Source organism: Bufo bufo, chromosome 3, assembly GCF_905171765.1.
Source record: "Bufo bufo chromosome 3, aBufBuf1.1, whole genome shotgun sequence".
In the NCBI taxonomy this organism is placed as follows: Eukaryota; Metazoa; Chordata; class Amphibia; order Anura; family Bufonidae; genus Bufo; species Bufo bufo.
Genome location: NC_053391.1, coordinates 441,664,631 through 441,688,844, shown reverse-complemented (window position 1 = coordinate 441,688,844; position 24,214 = coordinate 441,664,631). Strand labels below are relative to the sequence as shown.

Sequence of the window (24,214 nt, the reverse complement as noted above, 5' to 3'; positions counted from 1 at the left end):
ATGTCTCCCAGAACATGGCATGTGAACACCAGCAGCATATCGTGTATATTGTGTATGATAAGATACCAGTGCTGCCACACTACCTTGTATGCCCAGGCTTGTACCACGATGCTATAGTCTCAGTTCCGCTATTCCGTTTAGTGGTAATAAAAGTAATTTCAAATTGTGCGGGAAACAATGTATCGGAGCCGCACCGTAAGGCCATGTTCGTATGACGCTTGTCTTACACCCCAGAATATGCTTTAAAACCATTGAAAACACTTTACTTTTGTGTTCAATGGGAAATATGCATGCAGCATATTTTTGCTCAACTGTTCTACGATGACGACGATCTGTTCTAGTCTGAATCCTGATCCAACTCTCCTGTGCAATATCTCCTCCGGCTTGTATACAAGTGTATTCAGTCTGGGAAACACTGCTTACCTTAATGATTTATGATGCTGTGAACTCCTGTCTAACTGTTGGTCTACTCAACTTTTCTCCTATTAATGCCGTGACTACAGTTCAGTAGATCCGCGGCCTACTGTTCAGAGGAGCAGTGTTCAGACCAGGAAATACTGCTCCCATATGGCGCATGTTTCCCAGACTGAACACTGGTCTCTGAAGTGAACTCATCGTAATTTATGATGCTTCGAAGACCCATCTTACTGCTGGTCTACAGAGCATTACTCACATAATGCCATGAGTAGGGATGAGCGATCTTCTGTTTCCAAGTTCGGCGTACAAGGTTCGGGTTATCTAAGAATTCCATTCAGGATTCCACTACCACAGACCGTAACTTATCATCCGTGGTAGCGGAATCCATAACTGAATTCTTAGATAACCCGAATCTTGTATGCAGAAGTTCGCGCAACACTAGCCATGACTACAGTTCAGTAGATCCGCTGCATGCTGTGGAGCTGTGTTCAGTCCAAGAAATACTGCCCTAATTGGAGCCTGTTTCCCAGGCTGAAACTGGCCTTACACAAGCATGGAGGAGATACTAAGGGTACTTTCAGAATTGTGGCAGAGTGATCCGACAAGCAGTTCCGTCGCCGGAAGCAGCAGCGGTTTGGTGGCCGCTTCCCAAGTGGAATGGAGACGGAACTGATGCATTCTGAGCGGATCCTTTTCCATTCAGAATGCATTAGGGCAAAACTGATCCGTTTTGGACCGCTTGTGAGAGCCCTGAACGGATCTCACAAACGGAAAGCCAAAACGCCAGTGTGAAAGTAGCCTTAGCAATGCCAGCACCCTACTGTATTGTACGCTACTGTTCTGCTCCGATACATTGTTTCTACACTTCATAAGCCCGATATGAAAGGATCTTTATTACAAATCCTTCCACTAACAAACCCAGTTAGTGTGACTAAGACCATTACATTGTAGTTATGCCCACTGCATGCCAGCGTGAGTATCCAGTATGCTATACCAGTCTTAGGCCCCTTTCACACGGGCGAGTTTTCCGCGCGGGTGCAATGCGTGACGTGAACGCAGAGCACCCGCACTGAATCCTGACCCATTCATTTCAATGGGTCTGTGTACATGAGCGTTTTTTTCACGCATAAGTTCTGCGTTGCGTGAAAAATGCAGCATGTTCTATGTTCCGCGTTTTTCATGCAGCCCTGGCCTCATAGAAGTGAATGGGGCTGCGTGAAAAACGCATTGCACCCGCACGGAAACAAACTGAACGTAATCGCAGACAAAACTGACTGAACTGGCTTGCAAAATGGTGCAAGTTTCACTAAACGCACCTTGAACGCATCTGAACCTAATCCGTCACGCTCGTGTGAAAGAGGCCTTAAAGGCAACCTGACAGCTTGTTAATCTGATGGGTACTGTGAGCAGTTTCCCTTTAATCAGTTTTTTGTGCTCGAGAAGTGGTTCTTCATTCCTTTGTGTAACTTGTTAATCCATAGAAAATTGCTTTTATCCTTGTTTTTGCTGTTTGATACTTAGCTTGTGGAAGTCAAGGAGGCCAGCGCCAACCTCCTAGAAGTCAGGCTTTCACTATCCCCTCCCAGCAGCTTGATTGACGTTCTCCAGACCAGGGAACGTCATCCCCAGTTTTCACGAGATCTTACTCGGGCTCCTTATGGCGCTTGGCCAGTGAAATAGTGCTATACAACCCCTGGCTTCAGCACTTCACTGCACATGCGCAGCAAGGTGAGAGCGCTCTCACCTGTAGGCCTCATGCACGCGGCCGTTCCGTGCATTGGGGACCGCAATTGCGGCCCCCAATGCACAGGCAACATCCGTGCAGCGGGCCGGACCCATTCAAGTTGTGCTTCCTGTGTTCCATTCTGTGACTCCGTTCCTCATTTCCGGAATTGCGGACCTATTCACGTGAATGGGCCCAACAGCCGTGTGCATGAGGCCGTACAGATACTGTACAACGCTATTCACTGGGCATGCACTGCAAGTAAAAGTGAACAGAGCCCGTGCTGGATCTCATAAGAATGGGGAATGATGTTCCATGGCCTGGAGAACGTCAGTCCAGCTGTGACTCAACATTATTCCTATCCAGAGAAGATACAGGCGGCACTCCGCTGTCAGTGATGCGGTGCGCGTGTCCAGGGAAGGTCCGCAGATACTTGTATAGAAAGGACCGGCACTCGCTCTGGTTGTAATTTTCAAGGACTTTCTATACAAGTATCAACATTATTCCTAGTGAGGAAAAAAGAGGAACAGACTAATTGGCATAAGACAAGAACAAGAATAAAAAAGGGCATTTTCTGCTGTTTTACAAGTTACAGAAAGGGATCAAGGCTCGCTCGCTTCTGGAGCACCATAACCAGATGAAAAAAGGTACTGTGGATCGCTTATATCACATAAATGAGCTGTCAGGTTCCCTTTAAATTGAGCGCTTTTTTCCTCAGGATCCTTATTATGGCTTTTATTATTAGTCAGGAGTGAGATGGGTGCCAGGCTGCCAGCAGAAAATTTCTAGGTGCGCTAACTTTTCAGGTTGTCTTCTGTGTCTACGAAGGTATTATTGGCAACGTAGTCCGATTGCCTCCTGGAGATGTATAACGGCTATATAAATGTGTAAATTAGGATGGCAATTTAGGGCTCATGCACATCGTATGTATTTTGTGGTCTGCAAAAAAAAATACGGATGACGTCTGTGTGCATTCCTTATTTGGCGGAATGGGACAGCTGGCCCTTAATAGGACAGTCCTATCCTTGTCTGTAATGCGGACAATAATAGGACTTTTTTTTCGGAGTGGACATATGGAAACGGAATGCACACGGAGTAACCACTTATTTTTTTTTTTTTTTTGCGGACCCATTGAAATGAATTGTTCCGCATATGTCGCTAGACGCCTTTTTTGCGACTTTTGAAATATTTTGTCGCACAGGCATTTTTATGCCATTGTCTCTAGTTGCGAGTGGCAGGGACATCACCCCCGGCAAATTTAATAACATTTATGCTTAAAAGCAAAGTGAAAACTACTCCTGTCAGTGGTTGGTGTGGGTTCCAATGAAGGACACAGACTAAATTTGCCGTTTCCTCTGCCAGTGCAGGAGCTATCAAAGAAGGGGGTGAAAAGCTGGTCTTGCATAATGACCCCCATTATATCACTTGTATCTGGCATTTTTAGGACTTTTCCCATCTGCAGGCTCTGTCTCTAGTTTGCTGTTTTCCCAGAACTGGTGGGTACAGACTCTCATCCATTGCACACTGAAAGTAGAGAAAAATCTGCTTCCTAACCTTCTCTTAATCACTCAGAAACAGCCCCAGGATCATGGAGGACATTACAGAGAGGTACTGACCTGCAGGACTCTGGAGTCAGTAAACCAAAGTTCTAGCTTCTGCATTTAGGCATGTAAAAGATGGGGGTTAGAAAAGAGAGGGTTAATCAAATCTTAAGGAACAATTAATCCGAAAGATAATATAAACAGGAGGCGCCAGTGGAATAGAGGTATTCGTTATTGAAAAAATGGATAGGGTGGAAAGCAGAAATTTTGGGTAAAAAGGAAGGCAGCTATTGGAGTGACAACGTAGATATCAGACTACGTGTCCATTCACATGTCCGCAAATGGGTCCGCAATATCGGGAACGGGTGCGGACCCATTAATTCTCTATGGGGCCGGAAGAGATGCGGAGAGCACACTATGTGCTCTCCGCATACGCATTTCCGGAGCGCGGCCCCGAACTTCCGGGCTCCGCAAAAAAATAGAACATGTCTTATTCTTGTCCGCGATTGCGGACAAGAATAGACCGTTCTAGGGGGGTGCCGGCCGGGTGTATTGCGGATCCACAATACACTACCGACATGTGAAAGGACCCTACGTGTGACAATAGATAAGGAGTGAGCAGAGAAGTTACAGGATGGGTTCATACACCATTAGTTACGCCATTTCCGGTTTTGTTTATACCCCCCAAAAGAGAAGCGCCACACCCTTCCAGTAGCGTATAATATGTTGTATAGCCGATCAGGTCCACAAAGTTGGGTAGTCGGTAGATAAAGTAAGCAGGTAAATTGTAAAGGCAGAGTGATATGGATTATGATAGTTGTCAATCTTCTTATATTAAAAATAGGTTTCCATATCATCACCATGACGGCATCACAAGGAGATTGACCCCTGACCTCTGTAAGGGCAGGAACACGGAAGAGGTTAAATTGCCCCCTCCCATCACCATTCCCCAATGTTTCCTGTTCCTACTGAGGCCAGGGGCAGAGAAGAGTCTCCTTGCACGTCAGGGAGATTAAGTGGAATTTTTATTTTTATTTTCTTGGGAGACCTGTAGGAACGGTCTCCTATTTACCTTAAAGGGAACCTGTCACAGGGATTTTGTGTATAGAGCTGAGGACATGGGTTGCTAGATGGCCGCTAGCACATCCTCAATATCCAGTCCCCATAGCTCTGTGTGCTTTTATTGTGTAAAAAAAAAAACGATTTGATACATATACAAATTAACCTGAGATGGGTCCCCTACAGGACTCATCTCAGGTTTATTTGCATATGTATCAAATCGGTTTTTATACACAATAAAAGCACACAGAGCTATGGGGACTGGGTATTGCGGATGTGCTAGCGGCCATCTAGCAACCTATGTCCTCAGCTCTATACACAAAATCCCGGTGACAGGTTCCCTTTAAAGGGAACCTGTCACCTGAAAAACGCATATTAAACCGACCACAGTACCTTACAGTATCCCCCAGTGTGTTGATAATCATGCTTTTCTTTGCTCTTTGTGTTTCTTCATACTTGTGAAAAACGCTGTTTTAATGTCGGTTGGCGCTGTCTCCGAGTCAGGCTTGAAGTCAAGGGGGCAGCGGCCTCCTTGCTTCAAGTAAAGCTAAGCCCGCCCCTTACCCCTCCTCACTACAATTAGATGGACGTGATGCCGGGATCGTGCTCTTCTAGCGCATGCGCGGTAAGCTGCCTGTTACAGCGCGCCGGCCGGCCACGCGATCGAACTGTCCAGTGCATCCGCAGTCAGCAAAATGCAGGTGGGTGAGTGAGGATCGCGCTGTAACAGGCAGCGTACCGCGCATGCGCTAGAAGAGCGCGATCACGTCCATCTAATTGTAGTGAGGAGGGGTAAGGGGCGGGCTTAGCTTTACTTGAAGCAAGGAGCCCGCTGCCCCCTTGACTTCAAGCCTGACTCGGAGACAGCGCCAACCGACATTAAAACTGCGTTTTTCACAAGTATGAAGAAACACAAAGAGCAAAGAAAAGCATGATTATCAACACACTGGGGGATACTGTAAGGTACTGTGGTCGGTTTAATATGTGTTTTTCAGGTGACAGGTTCCCTTTAAGCTCATTTAATTTCTTTGAGCCCCCCAGTCCGCCGGCGGCCACGTGCTAATACTGGGCTGGGGAAATCGGGAGGGCTCGCTCTGGTACATCCGGAGCCTGCTCCCAGGCTGCTGGCTCCTCCTCTCCCCCTGTGGGTTGAGCTGGTAACGCGGCCGGCGTGCAGGCACACTGAAGACGCACAACGTCTCTCTTCCGGGTCGCGGCGGTCATGTGGTACGACCCGGAAGTTCACAGGAGCGGGAGGCAGTGGCAGCAGGATAAAAGAACAGCGGGGAGCCACGGACAAACGCTGATCTGAGGTAGTGAGTAGAGTGACACTTCACTGTCTCAATATGTCGGGCCCTGAGCTGCAAAGTCCTAGGGAGCTTGATGCACCAGCACTGCCTCCTGTAAGTTCCCCTTGTGGGATATCCGTTTTTATGTATCTAAATTATTATTATTATTATTATTATTTTTTTTGCACATGGGTGTCTCCAACATACTCTATGTAAAATTCCTCTTGATCAGGTTGTTTTTTCATATCCTCAAAGGAGGCACCGAAGAAAGCTAAAAACCCTCTAAAATGTACCTCTTGCTTCAAGAGATTACCAGAGTCATATGTAAAAAAAAATCTGCAAGGACTGCATATCTAATGTTATTCGTGAGAAGCAACCATCACTTATGGACGGTTTCAGAACCATGATTCGGGAAGAAATTCGGTCCTCCATGTCGACTATGACAGAGACGACCCAGGGACCTCAACCCCCTAAGCGACCAAAAATGAGGGTAGTGTCCTCCTCGGATTCCGAATGCATGGGAGGTGACGCGTCTTCTTCCAAGCAATGGGCTGATGACAAACCTATGGGAGAAGTGTCAGAGAGAAATAGGAAGTTCTACTTTTCATCTGATGAAATGAATGACCTCTTAAAGGCAGTTCGTGCTACCATGGGGGTTGAGGATGTCCAGAAAGCACATTCCATACATGAAGAAATGTTTGGTGGACTTACAGTTAAACGTGCCAGAGTGTTCCCAATAAACGAGAACATTAAGGAAATGATTATGAAAGAGGTGTCTGATCCTGAGAAGAGGCTGGGCATTTCCAAAGAATTTATGAACAGTCTGCTGTTCGATCCTTCTGAATCCAAATTATTTGACAATGTTCCGAAAATTGATGTTCAAGTGGCTAAAGTAAACAAAAAAGACCTCTTTGCTATTTGAAGTTGCGTCTCAACTCAGAGACCTGATGGAACGAAAAGCGTATAGCCTTTTGCGGAAATAATGGGAGTCTTAAAGCAAATATAGCTGCCACGTTAGCTAGATCCATGTATCTGTGGTTGAACGAGCTAGAAAATCACAAAAAAAAACAACTCCACGGGAGTAAATAATAGCTTCTATTCCTCTATTAAAATCCGCAACAGCTTTTTTGGCAGACACATCTGCAGAATCTGTTAGATTTGCTGCCAGAGATGAGAGCTTATCAAATGCAGCACGCAGAGCTCTTTGGAGGAAATCCTGGTTGGGGATAAGACTTCTAAAATTAATCTTTGCTCTATCCCCTTCTCAGGACTCAGGAGAATACTTTTTCGGGCCATTTCTTGATACGTTTGGAGAAAGCTGCCGATAAAAATAAGGGGTTTCCTGCAAATCACGTTCCGTGGCTCCATTCAAGTCAATTGTTCCACAAAAAAAACAGAACACATACGGAAATGCATCCGTATGTCTTCCGTATCAATTCTGTTTTTGCGGAACCATCTATTGAAAATGTTATGCCCAGCCCAATTTTTTCTATGTAATTACTTATTACTGTATAATGTACAGTCGTGGCCAAAAGTTTTGAGAATTACATAAATATTGGAAATGTTGCTGCTTAAGTTTTTATAATAGCAATTTGCATATACTCCAGAATGTTATGAAGAGTGATCAGATGAATTGCATAGTCCTTCTTTGCCATGAAAATTAACTTAATCCCAAAAAAACCTTTCCACTGCATTTCATTGCTGTCATTAAAGGACCTGCTGAGATCATTTCAGTAATCGTCTTGTTAACTCAGGTGAGAATGTTGACGAGCACAAGGCTGGAGATCATTATGTCAGGCTGATTGGGTTAAAATGGCAGACTTGACATGTTAAAAGGAGGGTGATGCTTGAAATCATTGTTCTTCCATTGTTAACCATGATGACCTGCAAAGAAACGCATGCAGCTATCATTGCGTTGCATAAAAATGGCTTCACAGGCAAGGATATTGTGGCTACTAAGATTGCACCTCAATCAACAATTTATAGGATCATCAAGAACTTCAAGGAAAGAGGTTCAATTCTTGTTAAGAAGGCTTCAGGGCGTCCAAGAAAGTCCAGCAAGCACCAGGATCGTCTCCTAAAGAGGATTCAGCTGCGGGATCGGAGTGCCACCAGTGCAGAGCTTGCTCAGGAATGGCAGCAGGCAGGTGTGAGCGCATCTGCACGCACAGTGAGGTTGAAGACTTTTGGAAGATGGCCTGGTGTCAAGAAGGCCAGCAAAGAAGCCACTTCTCTCCAAAAAAAACATCAGGGACAGATTGATCTTCTGCAGAAAGTTTGGTGAATGGACTGCTGAGGACTGGGGCAAAGTCATATTCTCCGATGAAGCCTCTTTCCGATTGTTTGGGGCATCTGGAAAAAGGCTTGTCCGGAGAAGAAAAGGTGAGCGCTACCATCAGTCCTGTGTCATGCCAACAGTAAAGCATCCTGAGACCATTCATGTGTGGGGTTGCTTCTCATCCAAGGGAGTGGGCTCACTCACAATTTTGCCCAAAAACACAGCCATGAATAAAGAATGGTACCAAAACACCCTCCAACAGCAACTTCTTCCAACAATCCAACAACAGTTTGGTGAAGAACAATGCATTTTCCAGCACGATGGAGCACCGTGCCATAAGGCAAAAGTGATAACTAAGTGGCTCGGGGACCAAAACGTTGACATTTTGGGTCCATGGCCTGGAAACTCCCCAGATCTTAATCCCATTGAGAACTTGTGGTCAATCCTCAAGAGGCGGGTGGACAAACAAAAACCCACAAATTCTGACAAACTCCAAGAAGTGATTATGAAAGAATGGGTTGCTATCAGTCAGGAATTGGCCCAGAAGTTGATTGAGAGCATGCCCAGTCGAATTGCAGAGGTCCTGAAAAAGAAGGGCCAACACTGCAAATACTGACTCTTTGCATAAATGTCATGTAATTGTCGATAAAAGCCTTTGAAACGTATGAAGTGCGTGTAATTATATTTCACTACATCACAGAAACAACTGAAACAAAGATCTAAAAGCAGTTTAGCAGCAAACTTTGTGAAAACTAATATTTGTGTCATTCTCAAAACCTTTGGCCACGACTGTAGGTTTACACTGCATATCCTACAGCAGAAACCACTCTAGGTTTAGCGCCATTAAATGGAAAGGAATATACCTAGTATAAGGGACAGGAGAGTTTGGAACTGATTATCTATCCCCTCTGGAACATCCTGCTTATTTTAATAAATAAGGGCCTTAGATTGATAGAACATATATATTTATGAGTAACTTTTATAAATTTATATGAAAGTTAATAAATTCATTACACAATATTAATAGATAATATTTTAAGATATTGTCTCCATCTAAAACTAGCCTCAACTCCACCGCCCTGCTGACCTGTATGGTTGTGAATAAAGCACTTAGGGAGTTTATATCTCAGTTCATGTAGCTCCAGCAGTCTTGTTGTCTGTGTGTGCTCCTGCTCACTCCCCCCCCCCCCCTCCTCCTCTCTATAGACTTGTATTGACATATGTAATATAATCCTCCTGTAGAGTTGATCTGTCTTGGATGGGATTAAAGCTGGCCATACGCGTTAGATAGAAGTTGAACAATCAATCGCCTGGTGAACGTTCATTTCGCAGACATGGCCATACACAGTACACACTTTAGTCAGTATTGGCATTACAGTTGTTCAAACTGGCCTCACATGTTCAGTGAAGCCAGGTGATGGACGAAAGATCTTTCTGGGAATGTTCTATCAAAGATAGATCTTTTTGTCCATGAAGGATCTTTCGTCAGACTATCGGACAAAAATATTAAACACGTCCAACTCCTTTTCAGACGATAATGGTCTGTCGTCAGTTGGCTAAAACACTCGTTGGAAAAGTTCGCCAGACGAGTGTTTGTTTTTCTTTTTGGTTGAACTCGTCTGTTTTGACCACCTTTTTAAAGGGGTTGTCTCATTTCAGCAAATAACATTTATTATGTAGAGGAAGTTAATACAAGGCACCTACTAATGTATTGTGACTTGTCCATATTGCTTCCTTTGCTGGGTGGATTCATTTTTCCATCACACTATACACTGCTCATTTCCATGGTTACGACCACCCTGCAATCCAGCCATGCTTGCACTCTATAGGAAAAAGCACCAGCCTATGTGCGCTCCCACAGTCCCAACCACCAGAGAGACTGCACTTTTTCCTATAGTGTGCAAGCAAGCACGACCACCACTGATGGATTGCAGGGTGGTCTGTTACCATGGAAACGAGCAAAGGAGGCAATATGGATGTGCCGTGTATTAACTTTCTCTACATGATAAAAGCCGCTTGCTGAAGTGAGACAAAGTGAAAAGCAAAAAGGGAAGGGAGAGGTAACCAGCTGAGAACTAGACATTTCTCAATGATAAGGCATATTACAAAGTGTCTTGTGGTCGCTTGTACTATTGATTTATGCAAAGCTGTGTGAAAAGTTAGTGCTATTTACACCTTTTTGGGACAATTTTATTTTATTTTTTTCATTTTACTCATTTTGGCCTAAAAATTATTTTTCAATTTAGTTTTTATTAAAAAATATTGAGCTTTTCTGTCACAAAGGGGTTAACCATTTTTCTAGCTGTGTGGATGCTACTTTCACTTTGGGCCGTCATCTAATAACCCTTAACACTTATTTAAGGGCTGTATTACACTAAAAGGTTATCTGACAGATTTTCTGACCAATCATTGATCAGATGGCCTATTACACACACAGATCTTTTATTATACACACCAATAAATTGGACAGATATTGGTCAGATAATCTGTTGGTGTAATAAGCCACTTGCTTATCAGTAAGATAGGAATTGAGCTTTAATGAGTTTTTCTAAGGTCAGAGATAAGGAGCCGGTTAGGCCAGGTGCCTTACAGAACAGAGTGAAAATACAGGTCCTGCTACTAGATAAAATCAAAGTTGTTCAGGGAAGACTGCTCATTTTTTTTAATAAAGACAAATTTTAAAAATGTTTTTTAGTTCAAAATGAGTACAATGCAATAATAGAAGAAACTGCCACCAAAGGTTTACATAGCCTTTAAGTATTTTATGTGAATCTTAGAAATGCCAAGGAATAGTTACCACCATCATTAGCTAGAAAGTTAACAGGGCTAACAGCATTTATCCTGTATCCACATGATAGGTGATAAAAGTATGATCGCTGGGGGCCAACTCATGGGACCCCCGGCTCTGTGTGAGTGGAGCTATACTGCGCATGTGTACCTACTTCTCCATTCACAGTTTATGGGACTGCCAATTACAGCATTTTGCTATCTGTCAGTGGTCATTCATGCACACTAGGGACTCTGGCTGTTGGGATGCCTTTAGACACCTCTACATGCCTTTCATAAGGCATCTATTTTAAATCTATATAAAATATTGATTTTCTTTGTAAATCTTTTCCTTTATTTACCTTGTACTGCTTTTTAAATATGTCCCACCTTTATCAGTCCCTGTAACATGGTAACATAGTACATAAGGCCGAAAAAAGACCTTTGTCCATCCAGTTCGGCCTGTCATCCTGCAAGTTGATCCAGAGGAAGGCAAAAAAAAACTGTGAGGTAGAAGCCAATTTTCCTCACTTTAGGGGAATAAAAAATTCCTTCTCGACTCCAATCAGGCAATCAGAATAACTCCCTGGATCAACGACCCCTCTCTAGTAGCTATATCCTGTAATATTATTACACTCCAGAAATACATCCAGGTCCCTCTTGAATTCCTTTATTGTACTCACCATCACCACCTCCTCAGGCAGAGAGTTCCATAGTCTCGCTGCTCTTACCGTAAAGAATCTGTACTCTTAATAATCGTGGCTCGTCTCTCGCCAGCAGGACAAATGCCACGATTAGCACGCACGTACAGAATGCCAATCTTAATAAATACCCCCCTATAGATTTTAGTTTTCTTTAGACTCCCTGCTAAGTTAGATGCTATAAGGTAAAGGTGACTGTGCTATTGAGGGGTACTACCATGTGGGACATTATGGCATTTCAAATCAATAGGATATACTGTAAATGTCCAATAGGTGGGGTAGTCCCACCTTTTGCGACCTGCTCCTATCTCAAAGAACGGGACCCTTCCCTAAACCTTGCTTGACAAGTTTGTTCACTTCGGGGTCCTATTCTTAAGATTGGAGCTGGTCCCAGAGGTGGAGACATTTATAGCATATCGGTATGCCGTAAATGTCCTAGCTGGATTAACCCCTTTGAGTCATATAGCCATCTGCAGATTAGCCTCAACCTCCATTCATAACTGTAGCCATGTAGAAAAAATATATATAACCGTGGTTGCTGCCATGATTTCCCTGGTGCAGCTTTGGGCGTCAAAATTTCCAGTCTCAGGCAATTTTCACCCAACAACTTGTCCAGTATTTTACATTGGTATTTGGTCATCAAAACTAGAAGCTGGTCCAAAACAGAGAGACTCTGGAAATATTTGTCCCTCTTCTGTGTTCCCTGTTCTGTATTCTGGAACTGTTCTTGGCTTTGACCTACAAATACTTATGCAAAATACTGACCAGAAAATATGCTGTTGCATATTAACCTCTTTTAAAACTCCACCAAGGCCAAAGCTTTAAAGGGAATCTGTCACTAGCAATTTACCAATTTTTTTTTTTTTTCATGAATCCATGTTTAACAGAGTACCTTTTTTCCATCTGTCTTATTCTTTTGATTGTCAGTCTTGTCATTTCTTAAAAAAATCGATTCTTGTGATATGTAAATGACGCTGTAAGGAGCCCAGAGGGGCGTTCTTCTTTCTCCACGGTGCCCAGAAACGCCCCTCTGAAGTGCCGTGCCCGGCTAAATTTGAAAACTAATAACGCCTCCAAGTTCATCTAAATCGCCTCCCAGAGGCGCGGCTAAGTGCTCAACACCCCCCCTCCTCAGCGCCGCGCTCTGCGGCAAACACCCCGATCCTCCTCTCGCCGGCATCCCAATCCCCGCGCAGGCGCAGATTTGGGATGCCGGCGAGAGGAGGATCGGGGTGTTTGCAGCAGAGCGCGGCGCTGAGGAGGGGGGGTGTTGAGCACTTAGCCGCGCCTCAGGGAGGCGATTTAGATGAACTTGGAGGCGTTATTAGTTTTCAAATTTAGCCGGGCACAGCACTTCAGAGGGGCGTTCCTGGGCACCGTGGAGAAAGAACAACGCCCCTCTGGGCTCCTTACAGCGTCATTTACATATCATAAGAATCAATTTTTTTTTGAAGAAATGACAAGACTGACAATCAAAAAAATAAGACAGATGGAAAAAAGGTACTCTGTTAAACATGGATTCATGAAAAAAAAATTTGGGTAAATTGCTAGTGACAGATTCCCTTTAAAGGATAACCGTCATGTCATCAAAAAATCTATTTTAGCATATTTTACTGCAGCAGCAGCATTATGCATAAAGAAATCTTTAGTTCTTCACATACCACCGTGTTCCCCTTAGTTACAGCTGTTTTGAATCCTACAATATGAGGATCTTCTCAAGATGGCTCCTCTGAGGCCAAAACTGCTTTCCCTTACTTCCCATACACACTTGCTGTAGCCAGCAGCTTCCTGCCAGCCAATCAGATTGGATTACTGAGACACGCCTCCTCACTCTGAAGCCTAATGCAGGCATGCAGTGTGAAGGACCGCCCCTCTGTCTTCTGTTTACACTAAAGGGGAGACAGACAAGCCCTACCAACTGTCTTTTAAGGGAGCAGTGGAAAGGGACAGGGGACATTAATGAAAGCTGTTATTATAAGGTAATTACAGATCTTTTAGCAATCATTGACAGACTAACTCAGGTATACATGCCTAGCTCTAATAAACTAGCAAATAAAAAAATAAATATGACAGCTATCCTTTAAAGGTTGGCTGCTGTTTCACCTTTATATGGTGAGGAGGTAATGATGTATGTGGGCGAGAGCTATCATCACAAGCGTCTATTTTTGAACCTGCCAGTTCATTGACCTGACAAACCTTTAAACTGTTCCATAGCTGCAGCTTAAAATACAAGATGTTCTCAGATGTTGAGACATCTTTAGGTTAAGGACAGGCATTACGGCACCCACATATGACAAACCTTCGGTGCACAATGGTTTCACTATTTTGAAGAATGCAAAAAAAAGAATTAGACCAGCACCTCAAAACAATGTACAGTATAATAAAGTACAGATCCACACTACCTTGCCTGGCAGGCAATAGCCAACAAATACTGTATGTAGCAGAACCCTGCTCCATGCCCAAACATCATGAATTATTCTAAATTGCATACTGCTATACTTAATAATATATATGCAAATTTGAAGCTCTTTGAATACATTTTTTTTTTTTTTTTTTTTGCAGAATCTTGTCTGGCCCATCTAACAAAGACAATGTGGCTTCTGCAGATGGGAATCTATCCTATCAGTATTTGCGTCTCCTGGGCTTTAAAGGCTATGTACACCTTTTGGAGTCAATTTTTTTCATGATTGCATTTAACTTATTTTGGGCTAAAAATCTTTTTTTCAATTGAGCCATTCTGTCACAAAGGGTTAACTGTTTTTTCTAACTGTGTGACTGGTACTTTCACTTTGTGCTGGTCATCTAATAAGCCTCATCTCTAAACTACTGAGAGGTCATAAGCACTTATTTAAGCCGCTGTTCTTATCGTACTGATAAGGACTGAGCTATAATGAGTGTTTATAATGTGTGAGAGCAGAGATAAGAAGTCTGTCTGCTCCTCAGATGACGGAAAAGACAAAAAATCCACAGGCAGCTAGTAGAGCATCTCAGCTCTGTACAGAAAAAAGGATTCCATATTGTTAATAAAGACTAATTGAATGATTTTTAGCTTAAAATAAGTACAATGCAATAATAATAAAATTAAAAAAATGCCCCTAAATGTGTACATAGCCTTTAAGCCTACAACATTCAGGGCAGTGTAGGATCCAGCTGCAGTATACTCCTTTTTAAAAGCCTTGGGCAAATGGGCAGGATTGCATGGTCCAAATTGAGGCAGCCACTTCCCTATATGTACAATGCAAGAAGTATCAAACCAGAACTTTCAAACAATATGTAATAAAGTGCAGGTGCACATCACTATCTCTGACATGCAAAAACAAAAAAACTGTATATGTAGCAGCACACTGCTCTAAGCACAAAACATATGCAAACACTGGGAACATGGATTTCCCGGAATTGCATTACTACTATACTTACTGTACATGAAAATTAGAAGCTGCACTATTTTGAAGGTAATACAGTTTTACCAACAAAATCTTTTCCATATTGGCCACCATGTGTAGGATTTCGACCTCTTGTGGATCCAGTTGATTCACATGAAACAGATCTAATTGAGCACTCGCTGATTTAAAGGCTATGTACACCTTTGGGGACTTTTTTTTTATTTTTATTATTGCATTATACTTATTTTGAGCTAAAAATCTTTTGTTAATTGGTCTTTATTGACAATATTGATTCATTTTTTCTATACAGCGTTGACATGCTCTACTTGCTGCCTGTGGATGTTTTGTTTTTTTCCGTCATCTGAGGACCAGACTGACTCCTTATCTCTGCTCTCTCACATTAAAAAACTCATTATACCTCATTTCTTATTTTACTGATAAGCATGTGGCTTAAAGGGATTGTCTCATCATGGACAATGGGGGCATATCGCTAAAATATGGCCCCATTGTCTTATCGGTGCGGCTCCCGCACCTATATAGAGAACGGAGCCCCGCAAGGTGGTGGCTGGAGGACTCTGATCCGGCCACTACCAAGCTGGCTCCCCATCGAAGTGAATGGGAGCGTACCGCGCATGCGCTGCCGCCGCAATCATTCATAGAAAATGCGCAGTGCGTCCTCCTTCACTTGCGGGGCTCCGTTCTCGATATAGGTGCGGGTCCCAGCGGTGGGATTGTCCATGATGAGGCAACCCCTTTAAATAAGTGTTTATGACCTCTTAGTTAGGCCTCATGCACACGACAGTGTTTTTTCACTGTCAGTGATTTGGCTTCAGTGATCCGTATCCGATTTTGCTTCAGTTGTGTTTCCTTGTGTCTTCCTTTTTTTTTTGACAGGGGGAAAAAAAGGAAGGTTAATGAAAAGTGTAATTTTATTGCACCAAGGTCTTGTAGAAAAAAACAGACACGGATGACATACCAGTTTTTTTTTTTTTTTTACGTACCCATTGACTTGAATGGGTCCGTCCTCCGTTTTCCACTGACAAGAATAGAACAGGTTATATTTTTTTGGCGGTCTGGAATCACGCATCATGGGCGCAGAGAAAAAAAGGAGGACTATCAGTTTTTTTTCACAGCTCCATAGAAATAAATGGGACCTCCGCTAAACGGGGAAAAATGACGGAACGGACGCGGATGCACACAACGGTCGTGTGCATGAGGCCTAATTTAGAGATAAGGGTAATTGGATGATGGCACAAAGTGAAAGTACCAGTCACACAGTTAGAAAAACAGTTAACCCTTTGTGACTGAACAGCACAATATTTTAAATAAAGGCCGATTGAAAATATGATTTTAAGCCAAAAATAAGTTAAATGCAATCATAAAAAATATTGACTCCAAAGGTGTACATAGCCTTTAAACACTATGGGGGAGATTCTCCACGAGGGGAAGTTTTGGAGTCCGTTTTGCAGGAGCTTCATTACTGTAACTTGTGCCAAATTTATCTACCGGTATCTAATAATTGTTCATAAATTTGGTCCATCATTGAGTCTAAGGCTTCGTTCACATTTCCATGTCTGACATCCATTGAAAACCCATCCGTGTTTTATTTGTGGAGAATCTGTGTTTGGTCCATGTGTCTGTTATTTTTTGCCCTCCATGTGTCATCCATATTCCACGGAAACACTGCTCAGCTAAAAATTAATTTCCAGAGCATCTTCTTCCATTGGTCAGTGATACACCACTGGCAAAACATGGATGCCATCCTTGTTGTGTCAGTGATTCATCATGGACCCATATGCTTTAATGGGGGAGTTTGGTCATCATCACTTATCAAAGTATGTGATTAAAAGCTGAAAGGCACGTATACTGTCCTTGGAGAACACAGGCAGCACACGTCTCTGATTCTGTCTTCTAAAACTCTGCTTTCTACTCCACTCTTTTACAAATCTAAGAGTGTGAAAATTTTTGTGACTTTTTAAAAAAAGGCCACCGTTGATAAATCTGATTTAAAAGGGTTATGTGACGATTGATGAAAACATTAAAATCGGACATCATATAGAACCCGACAATCTTTCTAAAGCTGCATTCACACGTCGGTGTGCTGTGCGTGTTCTCCACGGACAGCACGCGTCCCCATTCATTTTAATGTGTTTAGCATGGTCCGTGGGTCCACGTTTTTAGAACGGATGCATGCTCTATCACGCCCATTATAGTCTATGGGTACTAGGGATCGACTGATTATCGGTTTTACCGATATTATCGGCCGATATTCAGGATTTTGACAGTTATCGGCATCTATTTTGCCGATATTCCGATAACGTATGTTGAACACAGATCGCGCTGCTCTCAGCGCTCTCCGTGTTCCCTCAGCAGCACAGGGGAGGAGGAAGCAGTGTCTCCCTCCCCCCTGTGCTGCTGCCGCCAATGAGAGGAGAGAAGACAAGAGGAGGGGCGGGGCTGTAGCCACTGCGCCACCAATGATGTTAACTTACTCATTCATTCAAATTGAACAGGAGGCGGGAGCTGGCTGCAGAATCACATAGCCGGCTCCCGACCTCTATGAGCGGTAGCTGCGATCTGTGGTAGTTAACCCCTCAGGTGCCGCGGATCGCAGCTACCGCTCATAGAGGTCGGGAGCCGGCTATGTGATTCTGCAGCCAGCTCCCCCCTCCTGTATATTAATAAATGAGAGATTTAGGATCATTGGTGGCGCAGTGCGCCCCCACCCCCGTATTAAAAACATTGGTGGCGCAGTGCGCCCCCCCCCACTCAAGCCCCCCCCAGTTTTAATCATTGGTGGCAGTGGCCACAGGGTCCCCTCCTCCTCCGATCGGAGCCCCAGCAGTGTAAGCCTGGGGCTCCGATCAGTTACCATGGCAGCCAGGACGCTACTGAAGCCCTGGCTGCCATGGTAAGCTCCATGCTGCTGTGTGTACAAAGCACAGAGCAGCAGGGACAGTGTGAGCTCCTATTCACCCTGATAAAACTCTATCAGGGTGAATAGGACAAGGGTTTTAGTCCCTAAGGGGGCTAAAAGTTAGTAAAAAAAAAAAAAAAAAAAATATTAAGTATAAATAAAAAAGAAAGATTTACAAAAAAAAAAAAAATTATTTTTCAGCAGATTTGTGTAGGAATTTCTTTTTTTCAAAAATGAAATTTCACAGAATATCGGTATCGGCCCTAAAAAATCAATATCGGTCGATCCCTAATGGGTACATCCGTGTTGCACCCATGTTTCACAGATCATTAGGAAGAAATGCTTTGAAAATTATTTTTGAGCTGTTCAGTGTCAGTGAAACACGGATGGCACACAGACAGCAAAAAACAGACACAAGAACCCAACACGGATCCTTCACAGACAGCTTTACAGATGCATCACTGACCACCTTCTTGCGGATTTGAGCAGACACAGATTTGTGGATGAGGCTTAACAATGCTAGGACTGAGCTCTTTTGTGGCTCTACAATTTGCGGACCGCAAAAACGGATACTGTTATCTGTAAACTGAGCATGTGCGACCACCTCAGTAAGGCTATTTTCACACTTGCGGCAGTGTGATCCGGCAAGCAGTTCAGTCGTCGGAACTGCCTGCCGGATCCGTCGATCTGAATGTGGCTGAAACCATTTGTGAGACGCATCCGGATGCGGATCCGTCTCTCAAATGCATTGCGATAACGGATCCGTCTCTCTGCTTGTCATGCAGACAGACGGATCCGTCTTGTATCTTTTTCCACATTTTTATGCGCAGACCGGAAGGACGGATCCGGCATTCCGGCAAGTCTTCAGTTTTTTTTCCGCCGGAGATAAACCGTAGCATGTTGCGGTTTTATCTTTTGCCTGATCAGTCAAAATGACTAACCTAAAGACATCCTGATGCATCCTGAACTGATTACTCTCCATTCAGAATGCATGGGGATAAAACTGATCAGTTCTTTTCCGGCATCGAGCCCCTGTGACGGAACTCTATGCCGGAAAATAACTGATTAGTTTTATCCTAATGCATTCTGAATGGAGAGCAATCCGTTCAGGATGTCTTCAGTTCAGTCGTTTTGACTGATCAGGCAAAAGATAAAACCGTAGCATGCTACGGTTTTATCTCCGGCGAAAAAACTGAAGACTTGCCTGAATGCTGGATCCGGCATTTTTCCCCATAGGAATGTATTAGTGCCGGATCCGGCATTCAAAATGCCGGATCCGTCCTTCCGGCCTGCGCATGCGCAGATCGGTAAAAGTGGGAAAAAAAATACAAGACTGCTCCGTCTGTCCGCATGACAAGCAGAGAGACGGATCCGTTCTTGCAATGCATTCAGTCACATCCAATTCGGCGGATCCGACGGGCAATTCCGACGACGGAACTGCCCGCCAGATCACACTGCCGCAAGTGTGAACGTAGCCTAAGGGTACTTTCACACTAGCGTTTTTCTTTTCCGGCGCTATGTTACGTCCTAGGGGCTCAAATCCGGAAAAGAACTGATCAGTTTTATCCCCATGCATTCTGAATGGAGAGTAACCCTTTCAGGATGCATCAGGATCTCTTCACTTCAGTCTTTTTGACTGATCAGGCTTGTCAGAAAAACGTAGCATGCTGTATTTTTACCTCCGGCCAAAAATCCTGATCACTTTGACTGAACCCCGGATCCGGTCTTTTTCCCATTGACTTGCATTAACGCCGGATCCGGTGGTGTGTGTTCCGTCAAACCGGATCCGGCTTTTGCATGTTAAACCCGAAAAATGTGGAAAAAAGTTAGTCCATAAATGGCGGATCCGTTTTTTTCAATGCATTTTTTCATTGTGATCAAAATCCTGATCAGGATTCAAATGTAATCCGTTTTTCCGGATCCGGCGGGCAGTTCCGGTGTCGGAATTGAACGCCGGATTAAAACAACGCTAGTGTGAAAGTAGCCTAAGGTGGACAAAAAATAATAATCAAACAGCAGGTGGCGCTATACATGTACAGTTTATTGACTATCTCAGTGGCTATACTAAGTCTTTAGATAAATTCAATTCGGCACCTTCAGTTATTTTTGGAAGTCCCATGGCAGAGAATGAAGAGTGGTCCTATTGATATGCCAAATGGCAATACCCTTTTAATGCTGTGATTTGGACCAATGATTCGAATTGGATTGGAAAGGGTTATCCAAAAGTACAGCGCTCCTGCGTTTCAGTAAAAGGCTTCTCAGCATGGTTGATTTATTAGGCATTGGATTTGCACAAGGAAACATTACTTAAAGACTGGCAGAGGACAATATGACCTGTCTGTTCCTGGAAGTGTCTCCAAGAGAAATCTCTTCTGGGCTTATGATATGCCGCCGGCCTTGTACTTGCTGAATATCTGAGGTGTACTTTTATATCTCTAACCTATTTTATTTTTTCCTCTTTAGCTGTCTGGGGAAACTTTGTCAACATGAGGTAAGGCTATTTCAGTCATCTCTGTGAACGCTGTATGCTATACCTGCCTTGTCATGATACAATCCTGGGATTAGTCTTTAAAGGGTTTCTGTCACCTGAAAAATGGGTATTAAGCTGGCTGACGTTAGCGATGTGCTGAACATCCTTCCCTTACTGCGCCAAATACTGAACGACGCGAGACTTACACTGCAGACATGGCCGGCGGGAGGAGAGCAGCGCTACCCTGTCAATCAAGAGAAGAAGGGCGTGAAAGAGGTGGGCAAACAAAGCCTCTAGGAGCAGGTGCAACGCCCCTCCCCCCTGCTCCTAGAGGCTCATTAGCATATTATAAAAGTTAATTCTTCTCAATAAAGGCTTCAGGCAGTGAGATGGCACTAATATAGTTATGTTCAGCTGACCTTAGCACATCGCTAACGTCAGCCAGCTTATTACCCATTTTTCAGGTTTTCAGGGTTTTTCAAGATTTTATTATTGATGACCTATCCTCAGGATAGGTCATCAGTATCTGACCGGCAGGGGTCCGACCCCAGGGACCCCTGCTGATCAGCTGTTCGAGAAGGCAACGGCCCCTGCAGCAGCACCATGACCCTCTCGCAGCTTTCCCTAGGCCGAGTGAGGACACGTTCATCAGTCACGTGGCCTAGACGCAGCTGAGCCCCATTGAAGTGAATGGGGCTAAGTGTGATACCAAGCACAGCCGCTGTACAATATAAGGAGCTGTGCTTGTACAGGAGCACCGGTACCTTCTCAAACAGCTGATCGGTGGGAGTTCTGCGTGTTAGACCCCCAATTTTCCCAATTTTTTATAAAAGACAAAATATTCTAGCATTGGGCACCCTAGATTAAAATATGGAACAAGAAGTGCCTATGGAAAGAACGTCGTGTTGATCTTTTGGATTCTTAATGTTTGAAGGACCTACTTTTTTTTTGTGCCATCTCTTTTATTCTTTCTTAAAAAATACAACTGGCTGTTACCTCTGTCACTGGGTTGTGTCCAGAGGTCGCACTACATTTTTTTTCTGGAAGAGTAAAAATACTCCTTACACCATTTTGAGGAGTATTTTTAGCCAAGGAGGAGTACAAAATTTGCTGTAATTCATATATATAATACGTAGGCCTAAATAATATTAAGATGTTGCTATTTCTGCAAGGAAACAATTACCAGTCTCCCCTATAATGTCTTCCATGCAGAAATAGCAAATTTTGATCATTTTAAATTTCTCTCTCAGAACTTAGACTGAATCCCTACCTTTCTTGAAGCACCAAATCTGTCACGTAGGGATCGAAGCGGTAGATTGTGCAAAACTCAATGCAATAAGAATTAAACAGGGATTTCTGTTCGTTGTGGCAGCGAGCAGTGGGTGGCATAGTGGCGATGGTTGGGGTCTGGGACGAATGCACAGGAGGCAGTTATGTCTTATACACATTATATTGGACTATTGCACAGTATAGTGTACTTGACGTCTCTGTACTTCACATCTATGAGCACTGTGGCTTTCACTATAAGGTCTCAGGCACACAACTGTATCCGTTTTGCGGTATGCAAATCACGGATGTGGTCCGTGTGCAATCCGCATTTTCTTGCGGACCCATTGACTTAAGTGGGTCCGCCAGAACAGGACATGCTCTATCTTTTGCAGCATGAAGATGTGTATAGCACATGGATGTCCATATTTTGTGGATCAGCAATTTGCAGTCCTTAAAATGGATACAGTCGTGTACATAAGACCTAATGGGGGCAAAATGGCTGTCCCTATATCTGGGACAATCTATAGCCAAACCCTCCTTGGTTTTTCTGGAGTCTCCCTAAAAATGTAAGCCCTCTTAGATCCCAGCAGGACATATATAACATTGCACCAATCACAAATTGTGCCGTCTAATTACGATAAATTCATTTAATGTGCTCACCAATCATGAAAGTCTTCCATGTGATGACAAGCTACTCGTCCAATAGTCACATTCACTTCATGAAGTTCTGGATGGTCGGGCTGCGGGTCACTTTCTCCATGTGCTCACAGCGTCCTCTCCAGTGAAGAACGTGCGCCCAAACTCATAGCCCACCCCAACTCATCACCATCAGCCCCCCTTTCTCCATGTCAACATGCGCTGCGCCCGACTGGCCTAGCACGGACTCGATCATTTTATTCATCCGACCAGGGCAAGCATGCTCGGGCATATAGTCCCCTGGGGGGGGGGGGGGGGGAGGGGAGAGAGTCTGTTGGTATCGGGTTACTAAGGAGTTTGGGCGCACATTCTTCACTGGAGAGGATGCCGTAAGCACATGGAGGAAGTGACCCACAGCCCAAGACCGCTTACCCCGCCAGGCGCCACCCGGTGAGAATCTCGCACCACTGTAGGACTCTTTCTCTTCACTTTAGAGCGGTGTGCCGAATGGTCCGGCTGCCTGCTCAAACCAACCAATAACAAAGCTCCTTGATGTAAGGAGCTTTGTTATTGGTCATTTCAGGCACAGGCAGCATCGCTGCGCTGCCCGCGCCGTTCACGGCACTGATGAAAGGCAGGGAAAAGTCTAAGGCCTATTGGTACGCCTTAGACTTTTTTTAAGGAGTAAAATCACCTGAACACGCGTCTATGACGCTTGTACAGGCGTTATTGCGACCTCTGGTTGTGTCCATGCACAGTGTGAACCTGTCACTACCAACATGGGTCAACCGATAACGTCAAGGTGTCAGTTTATTCATACAATCCAAGGAAGACTAGTAGAGGACGATGATGACAGCCTGCACAGAGGTTCATTCTTCACGCACGATTGTCTTGACCTACCTACTTATTTCTTCTCAGCAGGTCAATCCAGGAGAATGGGGAGCAGAAAATGGAAAAGAAAATAGAAGAGGTCTGTTCTATTATTTTTCCGTGTCTTACATAGCATTTATGGTAAAACTGTTCTGTTCTGAATTAACCTGCCAATTCCAACATGCTATTTCATTTGAAATGTCAGCCCTATGCGGTGGTGGAACGCAGCGCTCTCACAGAGGATGGCCGTATAAATTAGAGAATATTTCTTCTACTTCAGGAACTCATTAACTGTCGCTTAGGATGGTTATACCTTTTTATTCTCTCTCAATTGTGCACTATTTCATATCTCACCAAGCCTTTTGAACATCACTTGTACTAGCCGCAGAAGTAGCAATTTTGGTGCTCCTGCCACTTGTCGTACACCTTGTCACAGGACAGTGACGAGGAGGAGGGGTGACAGGGCTGAGATCCTACAACACAGAGAAGATGTCTTTATCCATTTTCTTTTTTTCGCTGCAATAAAAGAGAAACTAGGATCAAGGGAAAGGAGTTTTTTTTTGTGCGTTTTCTGTGGCCAATGTTCCTTTGACGATACCCAAGTGTACCTCAGAATGAACAGAATATCATTACCATACATACGTTTGATTGTGATTGACTTTTGAAACCAAATTAATATAATAAATGTGTTTTAGGGTCCATTCACACGTCTGCAAAATGGGTCTGCATCCGTTCCGCACCCGATTATTTTCAATGGGGCCGGAATATGCTGTCCGCATCCGCACTTCCGTTCTGCAAAAAAATAGAACCTGCCCTATTCTTGTCCGCAGTTGCGGACAAGAAAATACATTTTCTATGAGAGTGCCGGTGATGTGCGGTCCGCAAAATGCGGAAC

General features: G+C 43.9%; 1 protein-coding gene across 3 annotated transcripts in view; it reads left to right on the top strand.

The window, feature by feature from the left end:
• The window catches only part of UXS1 (UDP-glucuronate decarboxylase 1), an 86,649-nt gene that overhangs the window by 836 nt on the left and 61,599 nt on the right, over positions 1-24,214 (top strand). For 2 of the 3 annotated variants that reach the window (XM_040425057.1, XM_040425055.1), the window contains exons 2-3: positions 20,538-20,565; positions 23,368-23,419. In XM_040425057.1, coding sequence (XP_040280991.1) covers positions 20,538-20,565; positions 23,368-23,419 — 80 coding nt within the window. The remainder of the gene's footprint in view (positions 1-20,537; positions 20,566-23,367; positions 23,420-24,214) is intronic. The other variant, XM_040425056.1, reaches the window with a different exon arrangement.